Source organism: Chaetodon trifascialis, chromosome 11 (assembly GCF_039877785.1).
Source record: "Chaetodon trifascialis isolate fChaTrf1 chromosome 11, fChaTrf1.hap1, whole genome shotgun sequence".
Lineage (NCBI taxonomy): Eukaryota > Metazoa > Chordata > Actinopteri > Chaetodontiformes > Chaetodontidae > Chaetodon > Chaetodon trifascialis.
This window is the reverse complement of record NC_092066.1, coordinates 17,673,794-17,690,483: the sequence shown is the minus strand read 5'-3', so window position 1 is coordinate 17,690,483 and position 16,690 is coordinate 17,673,794. Positions and strand designations below refer to the sequence as shown.

At 42.6% G+C, this 16,690-nt stretch overlaps 3 protein-coding genes across 3 annotated transcripts; 2 read left to right on the top strand and 1 right to left on the bottom strand.

The window, feature by feature from the left end:
- Positions 1-658: 658 nt before the first annotated feature.
- On the bottom strand, positions 659-2,019 carry setd9 (SET domain containing 9). The gene has a single exon (XM_070974678.1). It carries the CDS (start codon positions 1,988-1,990, stop codon positions 1,130-1,132), a length of 861 nt encoding a protein of 286 aa, XP_070830779.1. The 5' UTR covers positions 1,991-2,019; the 3' UTR covers positions 659-1,129.
- A 264-nt stretch (positions 2,020-2,283) lies between these two features.
- Positions 2,284-5,083, top strand: dcun1d1 (DCN1, defective in cullin neddylation 1, domain containing 1 (S. cerevisiae)). The gene is made up of 7 exons (XM_070974200.1): positions 2,284-2,340; positions 3,043-3,256; positions 3,445-3,613; positions 3,869-3,999; positions 4,080-4,162; positions 4,248-4,344; positions 4,438-5,083. Exons 1-7 carry the CDS (start codon positions 2,338-2,340, stop codon positions 4,512-4,514), a joined length of 774 nt encoding a protein of 257 aa, XP_070830301.1. The 5' UTR covers positions 2,284-2,337; the 3' UTR covers positions 4,515-5,083.
- A 2,991-nt stretch (positions 5,084-8,074) lies between these two features.
- Positions 8,075-15,922, top strand: LOC139339248 (coiled-coil domain-containing protein 39-like). Its single transcript, XM_070974781.1, has 20 exons — positions 8,075-8,310; positions 9,072-9,191; positions 9,293-9,439; positions 9,535-9,693; positions 9,811-9,903; positions 10,461-10,589; positions 10,718-10,909; positions 11,007-11,110; positions 11,202-11,334; positions 11,886-12,080; positions 12,181-12,345; positions 12,444-12,581; positions 12,879-13,087; positions 13,270-13,393; positions 13,515-13,674; positions 13,842-13,948; positions 14,417-14,557; positions 14,692-14,871; positions 15,048-15,136; positions 15,355-15,922. Exons 1-20 carry the CDS (start codon positions 8,215-8,217, stop codon positions 15,524-15,526), a joined length of 2,853 nt encoding a protein of 950 aa, XP_070830882.1. The 5' UTR covers positions 8,075-8,214; the 3' UTR covers positions 15,527-15,922.
- The last annotated feature ends 768 nt before the right edge of the window (positions 15,923-16,690 follow it).

Genomic DNA, 16,690 nt, shown 5'->3' with positions numbered 1-16,690 from the left:
GGCCGATGAAATTAATGACCTATAGTAATAGAAGAAGAAGAAAAAAAAAGCCCACTACGACCAATTAATGACCTTTTTTCTGTGTTGTCCACGCTCCAACTGTCTGTGTGTCTGGTGATTCCTCCATCTCCTTTCTCTTTTGCCCAAATTTGGTATATATTTCTTTTGCTTGAATGAGTCGATCTCTGTATTACTCATGATACTTGAAGGAGCTGCACCCTTTTGTTTTAGAGTCAGTTTAACCTTGGATGTTTATGTAGATTGTCACCTGTAGCGTTTTTGTTCCCTAGATGTGGATGAACATGTTGAAGTTAATATACATTTAAAATGAGGTTGAATCTGAGCATTTGATCCAGAGCCCCACAACAAAGCTAGTGAATGACCAGTTTTGATTGGTGCTCTGATCTGTCCTCCTGTAGGTTTCCATGACGAGGCAGTGGTGGAACGAGACCATGTACATTTCCTCAAGCATTATAGTTAAGTACAGTTTTGAGGTATTCATATTTTACAGTTCAGGTTAATGCTCCTAGAGTTACTAGTTAGTTTGAAGGTCAAAGTTTACATCCAAAAATAAACCTCCCAGCTGCATTTGCTCCACCTCTATCACAGCACGCTTCTCACACATCCATGCCAGAGTAATCACAGTCCATTTATGTAAAATCTAATTTTTATTTAATAACCAGCACTCTTAAATCAGCTATTCTGCATACTATGCATTTTTAGTTCTGGCTATATCAGCTGATAAACTGAAAAACACATATTTTTACTTATGTGACATTTTGAATGCAGAACCTTTACTCGTACAGTATGGAGTACTTTTAAGTTACAGTACTGCTACTTTTACTTAAGACGGTGGATACCTCTTCCACTACTGGGCTCTGGCCTGTTTCCCTGGAACAATTCATGTAGGATCTGTCTCAGTATCAACGCTGGCAAATAAGAGCAGTTTTGTTTCTTGCATGTTACAGTAAACTTTACAGGACGTTTCACCTATATTCTACTGCAATGCTGAGAATACAAAGGGAAATCTTTTTGAAAAGGCAATGATAATAATGATACTGTTTAAAATTGAAAAATGCACATTGTTCAGTTCTGACACCACAACCAAACAGAGGGGAGTACTGTGACTCTAATGCACAATGGTGTAGTAGTTAGAAAAGAGTTCTTCCCCTGCTGTAATGTCTCTGAGGGACACAAGGATAACACAGCGCAGAGGCCTCGGTGTGTCCTGGCTGTAGTTGACATTAGGCAGATATTGGCGGAGCTCGATGGGAAAGTTGTCAGGCACGTCATACTCCTGGTAGCACACGTTAGCAGGCCACTCGTTGGAGCAGTTGTTCACATACTGACCAACAGCAAGTGGATTTTGTGGACTTTCTGTCAGCCAGCTGGTCTCACTCATCATGAAAGGCCCCAGTCTGTCCCTGCCACTGCATGACCTGAACACCATTTTGGAGATGCCTTTGTCATTCCCATCAATCAAGACACCATCAATACACCTGAATACAAAGGGGTTTCTGATGGACTGGAGGAGAATTGGCTCATAGGCTTGGTAGACCGTGCCAGGGTACATGGCAACTACAGCTCCTTTGGGCACCAACCCCTTGGTGACAAACACTCCAGTTCCTGCATGGGGCAAAGTGCTTGGCTTCCGGTCAATACAGAACCCCAGAGACTGTAACATGGCATCATCTCCACACACCGGGTTTTCTTCACACTGGTGTTCTTCACTTGTTACCCGCCGGAGAAAGTGAGTTTGAGCTGCTCGGAGTTCGCCATGATTCGTCCAATGACTCCTGAGCAGGACTCTGAAGAACCTCAGTAGCCTCTGTGAAACCTCCTCATCCAGGAGCAGTTTGTCTTTCGAGCGCTGCGTGACCTGACGCAGAGTTTTCTCATTTTTAGACAAATTCAATACAACCCAGGGTACAAACCTGTGTCTGTACGATCTCCATTTGTTCTGAAATCTTCTTAGAGCAGATCTAAACATACAGGACGGCTGATAGGTCGGACATAGAAGATTCAGTTTATTTTCCTGGATTCTTGAGGCACTTCCGACAACGTGCTCCAAAATAAATAGGACACGTGTTAATATTTCCTGATTTGTTGCAGAATTTTTTTTCAGCTTAACCATAAATTATTATAAAGCGTTAGATACTGCATGAGATATTAAATAATTTCACAATTTATGATTACTGAGGATCGAGAAGCGGTTGAGTTTATACTCTTATTTTTGATAGCGATGCTTTAACCGGAAGCACTTTTTACGTGCATTGTGAAAACTTTACACGTATTAGCCAGCTGGATGGGAGGAAAGGTAGTCGGGCAAAGACAAACATGGTAAGAATTGACTCTTTTTATTCTGGTGTGGTGATGCAAACATAACCACTGCTCACACACATAAAATATGACTTTAAGGCGATCGATATAGTTCAGAGGCTGCACCGATGTCCGTATATTCCCCGTTAAAATTATGAACACAAACGTAGCTCTCGACGTTAGCATTAGCTAACTAGCTCACGGAGAGACGAGCCAGCTCGCCAGTTAGCTTGCTAAACTTGTCAGCCTTTAAGCCAACTGACAAACAAAATTAGCTACATCCACCACAGGCGTGTAAACTATGAATTGCCGTCGATGGGATTTTGTGACTGTGTTGCTTGTTAAATATTATCGTAAAGTTAAAGATACCAGCTAGCTGACAGTCAACACATTGAAAGTCAGACACTGCTGTCATATTAGCTTGTTGTTGCTAGTTCTTTTTTTTTTTTTTTTTTTTTTTTTTTTGCTGCGATGTTTAACCATGGTTCTGTCTTTAGTAGCTAACCCTTCGTGGTTGTTATGTTTAATAATAACCACGAACCACAATTTTGGATCGTAGGGGTCCTGCAGTGACATGAAGTTTACTGCTGACAAGTGACTAACATACTTATTACATCAACGTCTCATACATACTGTCTGGTTTTCTAATTGCTGTTCCATACACTAGTCTAGTCGAGTATTATTGTAACAGGTGTTTTGTGTGTTTATTGTGTCTTTGTGCAGAACAAGCTGAAGTCCTCACAGAAGGATAAAGTTCGCCAGTTCATGATTTTCACACAGTCCAATGAGAAGACCGCGCTGACCTGTTTGTCACAGAATGACTGGAAACTAGATGTTGCCACCGACAAGTTTTTCCAGAATCCAGAGCTCTACGTTCCAAATCTAAAGGGAGCCTTAGACAAGAAGAAGCTCGAGCAGCTGTACAACAGATACAGAGGTATGGAAAGTAATGTGGAAGAATAAAGCACCACTAACTTTCACTGCGATTTTCAGCTTGTTACAGATTTATTTACCATAGAGGAATAAATCTGACAACACAGAGAATATTGCATTATCCATTGAAAACATTTTCCTTTTGGCTGTGAATTCAGAAACTCAACTCACTCTTCACACTCATCTACTTAGATCCTCATGATGACAACAAGATCGGCATTGACGGGATCCAGCAGTTCTGTGACGACCTGACTCTGGACCCAGCCAGTATAAGTGTCCTCCTCATAGCCTGGAAGTTCAGGGCAGCAACACAGTGCGAGTTCTCGAAACAGGAGTTCATGGATGGCATGGCAGAACAGGGGTAGGAACGTCTTTTCAGAAACATCTTGAAAGTCATTGCATGTACGCGTACAGTGTGTGGCAAACATTGCTTTCTCAGTGTAGAGGTTCCAGGCTTGGTCTTAAAGATGTCAGATGTAATATATAGTAGTTAATTTTCTGTTACTGCTACCACAGTTTTATACATGACTCTTATTAACGGTTTAGCCTGACAGCAGACATGAATGTACGTCACTGAAAAAGAACATTTCTCTTTGTCTGTTTTATGTTTCCTCAGATGTGACAGCATAGAGAAGCTAAAAGCTCAGCTGCCAAAGATGGAGCAAGAGTTAAAGGACCATGGGAAATTTAAAGACTTTTACCAGTTTACATTTAATTTTGCAAAGAATCCTGGTCAGAAAGTTTTGGGTAAGAGTCTGTCGCTGCTCATCATATTTCCTGTTTATTTCTTGAATGTGTATCAACCTATTTCTGTTTTTTTCTTGTAGATTTAGAAATGGCAATTGCATATTGGAATTTAGTACTGGCTGGAAGATTCAAGTTCCTGGACTTGTGGAACAAATTTTTAGTTGTAAGTTTGATTATCACACTCACAATTGCTCTTAAAATGAAGATAGTATTGCTTCTCATTGTGTTGTATCTGACATTGTTTACAGGAACACCAGAAGAGATCAATTCCTAAGGACACTTGGAACCTCTTACTAGACTTCAGCACAATGATCACAGATGACATGTCGAATTATGATGAGGAAGGTTTGTACAGTTGTGGAATATCAGTTATCATAATCATGCCTTCACCAAAGGTGGAGTCAGCTCATTTAATTCGTTGTGTCTGTTGTTCAATAGGAGCATGGCCTGTCCTTATTGATGAATTTGTGGAGTTTGCACGGCCACACATCGGGACCAAAAGCACAGCAGTATAAGGGCTGCTCTCGCACACGGATCATCCATGTGAGCTTTCTACAACACAGAGCGCAGTGAACAGAGGACAAGGGGACTGCACTGAGCTGAGAACTATGTTGCCTTTTCAACCCTCAGGACTGTAATATTTCACACAGCAGAGACTTTATATATGTGTGTGTGTGTATTTACATATATAAAAAAGGCATATCTCTTTGTTGGTCAACTTGTGGTGATTTGGAACTTAAAAGTATTGGGTTTTTTGTGTGCGCTCAAGCCAATTAGAGAGGAGTCGCCACCTTGGCCCACATGGTTCATGGATGTGTTTGGGCTCCACTCAAAAGCAGGTAGATAGACACACTTTTGAATAGTCATTAATCTAAACATGAGGGTTCGCGAGGGGATGTTGTTCTTTAAATATTGAATTTTAATACTCTTGTGTGCATTCCTGATTTTGTTTTTGTTTTATGATACATTTGTGCGACAAGTCAGTATAAAACATTGATTGTAATTTTTTAAGCATAATGCTGTTTGTCTAAACACAAATGTATAAAGATAAAATAAATGTTTCAATTTGGTATCTTTAAAGCTGCCAGGCCTTTGTCTGTCTCTCTGTGAAGTCCTCAGTAACCCCTGGTTAAAAAATACTGAAGGTTATGATTTGGAGCTTGTATCACTTCTTTAATAAATATGAAGATTGACTTGACTTCAGTTAGGTCAGATGTCATTGAAAACATAAGCAGTTTATACTTCATGGGTAATTTGACCTTAGCCTTAATAATGTTGAAAATACTACATGTGAATTCAATATTTTTTTCTTAAAAACAAGTACATAAGTATCAGCAAAATGTATTTGAAGTATACAAAGTAACTGTTGGAAATACTCACAATGCTTCATAATGGCCCCACTCAGAGGCTGTTATCGTATGAAATTATGAATCTGGCTGCATGAACTTGTGAGCAGCATTTTTTAATGCTGGAGCTGGTTGAGAAGGACACTTCGTTTACACATGCTAAAAATAGAACCTAAAGGGGCAAAATGGAAATACTGAAAATACGCAAGCACCTCAAAATTGTAAACTATTAAGTACACCATTTCAGTGAATGTACACCTCTGATATTAAGTTGTTTTACTGAAATAAATATGCCAATATCATGACATAAAAAACCTCATTGGACAAGTAAACATCCTTCAAATCTTACTGAAGTAAAAGTACTCATCATCATCATCATGTATCCTGTCTATATTATTATATGCATTGTAATATTGCAGTATATTTATTGATGCATGAACATGTAAACAGACTTTTAATGTCATAGTTGGTCCAGGCGAAGCCAACAATAACAACTTTATATATTGCTGACAGTTAAATCCATAGCAAAGCATCACTTTCCGAACTGATCGGATATTTTGTTCACAAAATCTAAATCTGCAAAATTACTAGTAACTATAGCACATTAATGCAGTGAACAAACTACTGTACATATCCCTAAACAAGGATAATAATGATAATACTGCATATGATGTTACTCCTCTTAAAAAGTGTCTCTAAAGCAGCACCCTATCAGTGTGTGACAGGAGTCCAGGAACCACCTGACGCAATCGGACGGAGTCTTTCTTCTGAGACCACAAGCTGTAAGCAGACAGCACACAAATCATCTCTGCCACCACCAAGAAGTGCAGAGCAGAGTTTGTACAATGGACAACTGGGACAAAAAGACACCATGCAGCCAGGTCACCTCACCACAGTGAGGCAGGTGCTCTGAGCCAGAGACAGATAAGCCATTAAACATAGGTCAGGGATACCTGTACTGATACAGATATTTGTCAGTGGTGGATACTTTAAGCCAAAGTTTTGCAAGAAAAACAGTTCATCTTAATATGAGATCACTTTGTTGTCCATTCAAATGTGTGCTGTGAGGCTCTGCTGATCAATAAACGTAATACCTGCCATTTAGTCATAATTCAAAAGCAATGCTTCAAAAGAGCTTGGTGCAGTGATATAATGAGGCCAAACATTTATTGGTGATCACTAGAGCTGAGACATTTTATTGATTAGTCGCTGGACAGAAAATTAATCAGCACCTATTTTGATTCTATTCTACACCTATTTTCTTTCGGGCAAAAATGCCAAACATTCATTGGCTCTAGCTTTTCAAATGTTCCAATTTTCTGCTTTTGTGTTTTATATCATTGTAAACTGAATATCTTTTGGTTTTTGACTGTTTTTCCTGTTCATTTTCCACTTCTTTCTGACATCTTAAAGACCAGATGATTAATCCCAACAATCTGCAAATTCATTAATAATGAAAATCTTAAGTATTAGTTGCAAGCCTTAGTAAAATATCCTTCTCGTGAGCACAGATTCAAGACATATCACACTGAACCAAACAAAGGAGACAGCTGATTAAGAGCCTGACCACCTGCACTTTTCTGCAGTTTCAGATGGCACCCTTCCCTGTGGTAAGCCTTTAGTTATCGCTTTAATGTTTGTTGGTAATACAGCCTCCTCATTATCATACAGGTGATTTGGTGAAGATTCGAACACTCAAGGATGATACGCTCTGTGTCTGAGCAGGCAAACAGAATCTCTCCACACTGAGAGTCTTACAGAATAGACTGTAGATGAGGTCCCCACAGCAGCAGCCGTCAGTCACCCTGCTGTTCCTCCACACCCAGTAAGACCCTGATCAACAACTCACGCTCTGAACACCTTCACTGTTTGGTTGCAGCAGACAACAGGTTTAGTAGTATTGCTGTAGGAGAATGATATCAATGCTGAAACAGTCACAGCTGCACAGGACAAACACACACATACATATTCTGACTTTGTACTGCAGTTGCAGTTCAAAGCTCCAACAGAAAAATTGTTGCAGTTCAGTTTGAATCAAGTTGGGACTCATTAAGTGCTGCCTATTTGGCCCTTGTTTAGCATTTTGCTCTTTGGTCACCCGACCTTTCGATGAAAACACACTACTGACCTCTTTCTCGAGATGTGCTTTTAGGTATCAGGTATTCAGGTCTTCTGATGTGGCTTTGAGGGGAAGGCCTGACACTTGGTGGACAAATGACACCATTGCAGCTTGTCCGATCACCTGTTCTGTGTGTGTGTCCAGCATAATGATGAACCAATGGTGACGCTCCTTCAAGGCATCAGCCAGAACCTGCGGTGTGCTCTAGACCAGCGGTCCCCAACCACCGGGGTCATTTGGTACAGAGAGACTGAACAAAAAATATTTTGTTGATCATCAGATTCTGAAAGAAATTTTATTTTAAAAATCCGCCTGTGTACACGCGTCAAACTGCTCGTCTCGGTCACGTGATACGGTAGTTAAAAAAAGTAAGCCCACAAGCTAGCAAAAATGAGTAAAATACAAATGTCTTTGGAGAGCTTCTTCGGAAAGGGGAAAAGGTCAACTGATGAGACAGAAGAAGAGCTTACAACTTCCAATAAAAAGAAAGCTGCATTTAAGAGACAATATCAGCAGTTCTACTTAAAATAGGGGTTTATCGCTTCAGGTGTTTCTCACGCACCAAGCCCGCTCTATCTTTTAAAGCCTCGTGCGGTTGCTAAGGGCGACTGACAACAAACAGCGGAGGCAGCAGTTAGAGAGAACAGGAGACAAACTGCTGCTCGCGGCTGTTGATTGTGAAGCAGGAAACCACCATCACTGTGAATCCTCCTCTCGTTTCTCTGCAGACTTCTTGTTCAGGGCAGGAAAATGTCGAATCTTCATACAGTTTTATCTGAGGTGGGCTGGGACGAGCGCTTTGCGATCCCCGAAGCCAACGCTGAAAACAAGGCTTTGATAGAAGAGGTGAGTGCGGAGGTTACATGAATTTATGACACCAGCACTAATAAAATGTTCGTTGTTTTAATGGTCGCTGATGTGCTGTGAATGAATCTGACGAGGTCAGACTAGTTTCATGTTTGACTTCCTCCAAACAAGCAGCAGTGTTCAGAAATTAGTGAACAAGTCATGTGACAGAGATCAGAGGTTAACCTTTAAAATGTGATTATTACAAAATGTTTACATATTTGTAGAGGTGAACATACTGAATGTATGCATATTAATTATCAGATGTTTTTCTCCATATTTCTGGAGTCATGTTTCTCAGTTGCTTTGCACTGAACTCATGACGTGTTCAGTGATGCATGTTTTTACTTTTGCATTAAGTTGTTTTTCTTGTTGTTTGTTTGCTTTTGGGATTTATAGATTCCAGGTCAAGTGGTGCTTTATCAGAATCTCTTACACAGGCTCACATGAGCTTCATCAGTTACTATTATATTTTATTTTTAGGACCATGTAAATTAAAAAAATGACACTGCACTGATATTGTAGTTACTACACAGTAAACACTGAGACCACGTGGCTCCAACAACAAGCTGTAAAGTTTGATGTCAGTGCAGAAAAGCAACTCATGAAGTGTTCCAGGTAAATCTGTTCATGTGTCATAAAACAAGCGTTCTGCAGGGACTGATGGCCAAACCACAGGAGACAGCTCACAAGAACAAACATGCTGCAGAGTTCATGTAATAGATGTTGTGCTTTTAATCTGATCCCTTCCTCAATAACAGATCCGTAAGAAAGAGATGGAGTTGGTGCAGCTGGAAAACAAACTGGAGAGAAACAAGGATCAAAAGCAGATCATGACCGATCACCTCAAAGATGTTAAACAACAGCTGGAAAACACTGAGGTCGGTGTGTCAGGATACTTTGTTCACTGAGTGTGAGTCAGAGAGCCAGCGTCTCTTCACGGTGTGTTGTTAACTTCCCATTTTGATTTTTCTCCACGTAGGCTCTGTGCAGGGCGAAGGAAAGAGAAGAAGAGCTGGAGAAACATCTCACAGCCCTCGCAGAAAGGGAGACAGGTCGCCTGGCGCAGGAGACTGCAAAGATGGAGAACAACCTTAGATCTTTAGCAGAGAGGAGGAACATGCTAGAGGTCCATACCATCCTCAACATGTTGACCTTAAACACAGAAACAGCTGCAGCTCTTTTTGCCAAAATGTGCCACTTAACTTTTGTCCACGTCCTCAGAACCACATCTTCAAGGCCAAACAGAAGCTGGAGGAGTTTAGGAACCAGATGAACTGGGACCAGCACACCATGGATGCCTTTTTAGAGGAGTCAGCGCACAAAGACGAGGACACAATGTCCATCATCAAGTACGCCCAGCAAGACGAGCAGAGGATCAAGGTGAGGAGGAAAAGATCCAACAGGCCGTACATCTAATGAGTTTTCAGCAGCAGTTCCATCCAAACTAAACTGCTGACTCATCCTGAGCTAACAGCTTCATTATCTCTCCTGATACAGTCGCTCACTCTGGCGATAGAGAAGAAGACGCTGGAGGCCAATGAAAAGCACAAAGCACTTGACAAAGAACTGACTGAGACTGTAACTGCACAGGTACTGTAAGAAAATATTCTCACTGTTTTTATGGATGAAAGAGGGAAAAAGTGTCAAGTGACAAACTATTGGCTGGAAGAACTTCACACATTTTATTTTTCTTGTGCAGCAGCAGTGACATTCTTATAATAGCAACTAGAGGCCAAGACCAGCTGGATTTCTCTTAGATTCAGAACAAGAAACTGAGCGCATGATGGACATTTGATGCTTTAGAGAAGGACATTCTGCATTGTTGAGAGGGAAAAGGAAGAGGAAAAGGTGGTCAATGTGTCATGTTCGTAGAACAAACTAATTACAGAAATGACATGCTTGTCAGGCAGAGAAAAGCACTTGAACTTATACGTACATTTCCCTCAGGATGTCTGTGACATGTGACAATCTGGCTTCTCTCATTCATCTGTGCATCCGTCATGATTCCACTCAATCATCTGACTTTGTTTTGCTTTAGTATAAATTTACGTCATGTTGTTCTTGAACATCACTCCCATGTAAAATGTGTGACGCCTTTAAGCCACACACTGTCTACGGGAAAACAATCTTCCTCTGCTTTCCAACAGCTTGCTTTGGATAAAACTACAGAGAATCTGCAGCAGGCCCACGTGGAGACGCAGCAGCTCATCCACCAATGGGAAAATACCATCAAGCAGATGAAGCAGCGAGATGCTGAGATGCAGCAGTGCGCGCTGGTAAAGTCTGTGACCTCCTGCTGATGAAAGGCGTGCTGACTCTAAAGTGTATAAACTCGTGCACATAAAAGCCAACAGAACGTGAACAGAAGTGTTTGTGTTCCTGTCTTGTCCCTTCATCCATCCAGCAACTCGCCCAAGCCAACCAGACCATTAGGGAAAGGAATGCCGCCCTGACGGAGAGGAAGCACCTGCTGGAGACTCAGAGGAACAACAACAAGGAAACTGAGAGGAAGATAAGCACAGCCAACCGACAGGCCGTGAAGCTGCGGCAGCATTTGAAGGAGCAGGAGGAAAACTGCAGCGGGCTGCAGGATGAGGTCGGCTTCCCAAAGCATGGACAGCTTTGAGCTACCACTAACTAATATTTTCAGTCATTGGCAGAGTGGGGTGAACTGACTCTCATGTGTCTCACAGCTGGAGAGTTGCAAAGGTACACGAGACAGAGCGACCTCTGATGTCCAGTCTGTGATGGCTCACATGTCCAGAATGAAGAAAGACATCCAGGATAACAATAAGAAGTCAGTGAGATCTTACAGCACGTGTGTGTTTCTAAATTACAGCTCTAGCTTCAGCACACAAGCTCTGTCTGTGTATGTGTGTGTGTTGTAGGCTTGAGGAGGCCAGAGCCTACAATGTGGCCCTGGAGGAGAAGCTGAAAGCTGTGACTCAGACGGCCCTCAGTGAGGAGGAGAGAGCTGCACAGATGGACCAGTTCCTCAAGGATGAGGAGCTGACAATCAAGGTCAGCAGCCCGACAGTCCTGAACCTCGTCCTGTTCGTTTGCTGTGGAGGCAGCTGGAAGGGAAGGGAGCACATGCTGATTACTGTTTTTGCTGAAAGCAACTACTGACAGAAACTACTGAATGTTGGTGTTGGTGTGAATTTAAAGCTGCCCTGAGCAACATCAGGCTTTTATAGTTTCAAACAGTGAAAAAAGTGATTGGTGGAGGTTGTTTGGGCTGTATGTGTCCTCACAGGAAGAACTGCAGGCACTGTACAAACAGTAAACACATAGAAATTAGACTAGTGACAGTGCATTAAGGATACAGCACCATATATTCTACTGCCATTATTATGGGAAGCATGATAACTAATTGAATCATTATAGATCATTTCATCATGCCAGGCTGATATGAATCTATCTAAGACCTCCAGTTTCATTGTCCCCCCACACTGCACTAATAAAGATGTTGTTCTTCAGGAATCAGTGTTAGATATGTCAAAGCTCAAAGCGACACAGCTCTTTGCTGTGATCCGACTGTGTGACCCTGTTCTGCCGTTGCTTTGCTGTAGGAGTTGGATGTCCAGCTGCGTGACTGCAGGGAGGAGCTTTTTCATCGTAAAGAACATTTGCAGGCCCTGAAGACTAAGGAGAAGGATTCTATTGCCCAGGTTTCAAGCAGTAAAGCCACCATCAAAAGCCTGAACAGCCAGCTCAGAAAACTGGAGCAGGAATTACTAAGACAGCAGAAGACCATGAGTACACAGGCACGCGACCAGAAAACACACACAGACGTGACCCTCGACAATCACACTGTCCCAACTTTGTGTGAGACTCATTTTCCTTTCACCTTCCTGCTCTTTGTAGGACTACCAGATCTTCTGCCTGGATACAAAACTGGCACGGCTGCAAGATGACAGTCACTCAAATGAAAAGCAAATGCTGGACATGAAGATCGCTGAGCTGACTGAAGCCATGGAGGAGAAGAAGAGGACAGCCGACATGCTCACCAAGACGCTCAGAGAGTCTGAGGTCAGTCTGATTGTGTTTTCCTCACCGCCTGTTCTGCACGTCTCACACACTGAACCAGTGACATAAATCCAGCTCACTCGAGTCTTTGTCTCTGACAGGATGACGTTCGCTCTTTGAGGAAAGAGATGGAGAAGTCAAAAGCTCAAAAGAGAGATCTGACCAACAAGGTGGAGGAGCTCATGCTGCTCCGTAACACCAATGAAAAGGAGCTGAAGAGACTCAGGCTGAGGAAACAGGTAACGAGCTGATGTCACAGCAGGTATCAGGAAATGATCCTCATCACAGGAAGTTTATTTCAAGGTCCTGTTTTTGATTCTGGCAGTTACTTTTATTATCAATCAATCTTTCACTTCTTCTTTCAATAGATGAAGAGTTTAGCTTGTAGATGGCAGTAAATAGTTAAAACTGTGCTGTCGCAGTTTCCCAGAGCCAAAGGTGACCTGACCGACAGTCCAACACTCAAATATTGAGTTTACAAAGATAGAAAACAGGGAAAAGCGGATGTTTGCATTTTTAGTCGTGTTCCTCATCAGGACAACATGGTGGAGCACAACATCATGAAGATGGAGGTGAAGCGTATGAGGGACCTGCTGTACAACAAGGCGGACAGCATGCTGTCGCTGGAGAAGAGGAAGCTGGAGCTGCAGAAAGCCATGAAGGAGAGGGAGGATGAGATCAAGGTCTACAGAGAAATGCTCAACCAGCAGCTGAAGATCAGCGAGCAGGAGAGACAGAGACTCAGGTGAAATCCCCAGTTTGACTTTCCTGTGAGGTCAAACAGGAAAACTTCGCTCTCACTGGTGTTTCATGTCATACTTGTATGTTTCTAACATAAAGGAGGGTCAATACCGAGCTACATCACATCTGTTCAGACTAGTTTTACAGGAAAAGATCCCTTAATTGTAGCGACTGATTCTGTCTCAGCGCTGAACTGAATGACAAACTGTCCAAGATCGACATGATGAAGAAACGCTTTGAGGTCTTGATGCTTTCAATGGCGGCTCCTGAGGGGGACGAGGAGAAATCACAGGCGTACTACATCACAAAGGTAAGAGGCCTTTAAACACAGTGTCATGTTACACGCAGAGTCTGTTGAAGCTGAACAAGGTTAGATTAGTTCCTGCAGTGCACAGCAGCACATCGACTCACTGCTGTGTGCTTTTCATCAGGCTGCACAAGAGAAAGAGGAGCTGAAGCGGAAGGGAGACGGTCTGGATGCTAAAATCCGCAAGATGGAGCTGGAAAATCGAGCTCTGGAGAACACCATTCAGCTGTTCAACAACAGCAACTCAGCGTTTCGCAAATCGCTCAACAAAGCAAATGAATCCAGTACGTTCGAGCAGGTGGACTGAGCGAGAGCAAACCTCAGCAGCTGCACTCTCATCAGAGATCGTCAGCAGGAAGTTTTCTGACTTCCGTGTTTTTTCTCTTCCTCTGCTGGAATCAACAGAGCAGCTGTCAGTGATCACAAAGTGATCGGACTGTTCTTGTTTCAGGTCCAGAGTATGAGGAAAAACTGAAGCTGGAGGAGCAGCTGAGGGCGGCTGAAGAGACACTGAAACATAAGAAAAGACAGATCCAAGAGCTCCAACAGGACGTACAGGTGAGTCCTATTCACAGCCGAGTGCTGAGCTGTTAGTTCCTCAGTGCCAAACGTCTCATCCTCCATCAGTGACAGACTGCAGCACATTAACTTTTGGAAAACATGCCCCAACATCTAACCAGCTGAAGTCTCTCGTCAAACAAATTTTATCTTTATTCCTCATTAGCGTGATGGTCGACCTGCTGACGATCATAATAATTAACAGCATGAAGTAAAAAATCTGAATTACCACTTCATCGCTGTGTTCACTCGTCCTCCATTCTTGTTTTCTGTCTCTCCTCATCAGCAGCACAGAGTAGCTAGTTGTATTATTTAGTTACTGCAAGAATATCATGAGGTCGTATATAAACTCTGTGTGTGTGTGTGTGTGTGTGTGTGTGTGTGTGTGTGTGTGTGTGTGTGTGTGTGTGTGTGTGTGTGTGTGTGTGTGTGTGTGTGTGTTGGTGTGTGTGCTGCTCTCCATTTCAGGACATGAACAATACCTCAGAGAGTCTGCTGCAAGAAGAGCAGGTGGAGAAAGAGAAGATGGAGCACAAACAGTTGCTCATCAGTAAACTGAAGAAAGAAATCGCTTCCCAGCGAGAGAAGATTGACAGAGCCACAAAGCAGGTTTGACGTCTCCTTTCCCACTTTTTCTCAACACGTTCAACGTCATATATCCAGAGCAGTGCAGGTAACCTGGAACACAAACATGAATTAGCAGCTGTCATGTTTTCTTTTTGTGTCGTCCTGCTGTTTGTTAGAGCTCTAAGCTGATCAAAGAGATCCGCTCAGCCAAAAACACCAAGACGGAGACTTTTGAGGAGAAAGACATTAAGCTGAGGGAGTTGAAGGAATTCAACAAGAGTGTGGACAAGATGCTGAATGAGGCCATGGAGGACAAAGCTGACCTCAGATCAGTGTTGGAGAGATACTTCCTGCAGGTATGAAACAATGAAAACTGCATATTTTACAATCAGAGGATTCGTTGAGCATGACGTCGTGACAGGCTGTGCTTACTGTCACTTCTGAAGTGGTTTAAGATGAAATATGAAGGATCTGCAGTGCTAAAAGCAGGTTTCCTAAACGTTTTGGTCTCTTTTTCTGCTGTTCCTTTCAGGCCAATCTGTCTCTTCCATCTCCGTCTTCCACTCCTTGCAGTAACCGGAGCTCCAAGACAAACTCCGCCCGCAGCTCCGCCTCTCTCAGGTCAGACTTCATGATAAAACCTTTTCTCCACAGAGGGTGGTCGTCCAGGTTAGAGAAATAATGAGCGCTTGCTGTCAGATGGCCATCAGTTTGAACGATTGCACTGATTCTAAAGTGATTGAAAACTGCTCTTCTGTCAATATAAGCTGCGGTTGCCCTGAGATGCTCCACGCTCTGAATCTGTATCTTTATGGTGTCGTTCCGTCTCTGTACTGCAGGTCTCCTGCGTCCTCAGCCAGCAGCAGCCCCAGGGCCTCTGCACTTCACTCCCCCGTCCTGAAGACTGTGGAGCTGGGCTTGGACCTGACTGTTGCCTCCCCTCCTCTCACCACCTCCAGACGTTCCAGCTCTGTGAGCAGCAGCAGCAGCAGGAAGTTAAAGAACCCGTAGTGTGCTGCTCTTCTGTCTGATGGCTGATTCATCATCGTTCTGTATTTACTCATGTGGATGAAGAACAGTTAGCAGCTCTGCCAGCAGGAGGCAGCTCAGCTGTAGTTCCATAGAATTACTGTTTCCTCACATACAATTCTGAAATGTGTTGAAGAGGTTCAGGATAGTTTGGGAGTGGTGTCCTTCTAAAAAGTCTGTTATTGTTAATATTTTTCTTCTTAATATTTGTCACCTGTAGATTTTATTTCTGTGAAGTTATTGTATTTATTCATGTAAGTCTAATGGAGCCTAAAGGAAGATCACAAAAAAGAGAGCATGTGCCCACAATCTGAGTGACAGACTTAATTTTGACAGTTTTTATTTCTTGTAATTTAATAAAGGAAGCATGATCCTTGTTATTCTTGTTTTCCTTTTGTTTTTGTTTTTAGGTTCATTAGAGAGTAACTGACTCCAAGGCATCCCAAAAAAGTAAAAAAGTAAGTAAAAAAAAATCTTAGATCTGATGTTCACATACATCTGGATTTCCTGGCATGACTCTCTATGTTTGTTACAGACATAGAGAGTTTTTTTGGTTCAAAAAAATTATTAATTCAGCCTTTAAGCCTAATTTTTGCTTAAAAAGTATTTTAGATTTTATTCTTTGTACCTGCTCATGTGGCTTCTTCTAGCCTTTGAATGACAGCATTGAGCCCCCTGATGCTGGAAGACCAGAAGGGAACAGGGTCATAAACGATCCTCTACTGCCCCCTGATGACCAGGAAAAGCAAGAAGAGATAGACGGTGTTGATGTGGATGATGAGGATGTGCTTCAGGTAGTTGAGCCTTGGGGAGCTGATGGAGACGATGACGATCATGGCAGCTCCGAGAGGGGCAACAGCGGGATAGGAGACAAGAGAAGAAGTGAATCACAATGAAGATCGAAATGCCAGACCTCCCTCTGCTCCACTTCAGCAGTTCCCACAACTGATCTTTGAGATGGACTGAAGACAACAAGGTCCTGCTGGTATTGCTGATGTGGATGGGATTGAGATCCGTGAACCTGATGTGTTTGGTCTCAGTTACACTCAGACCATTGGGCTACTCTCTACAGAGGAAGTGTCTTCAGCAGTAATAGCCACCTGAAAGAAGGACCTCAATCTCCCTAAACGTCTGGCCTCTGCTCCT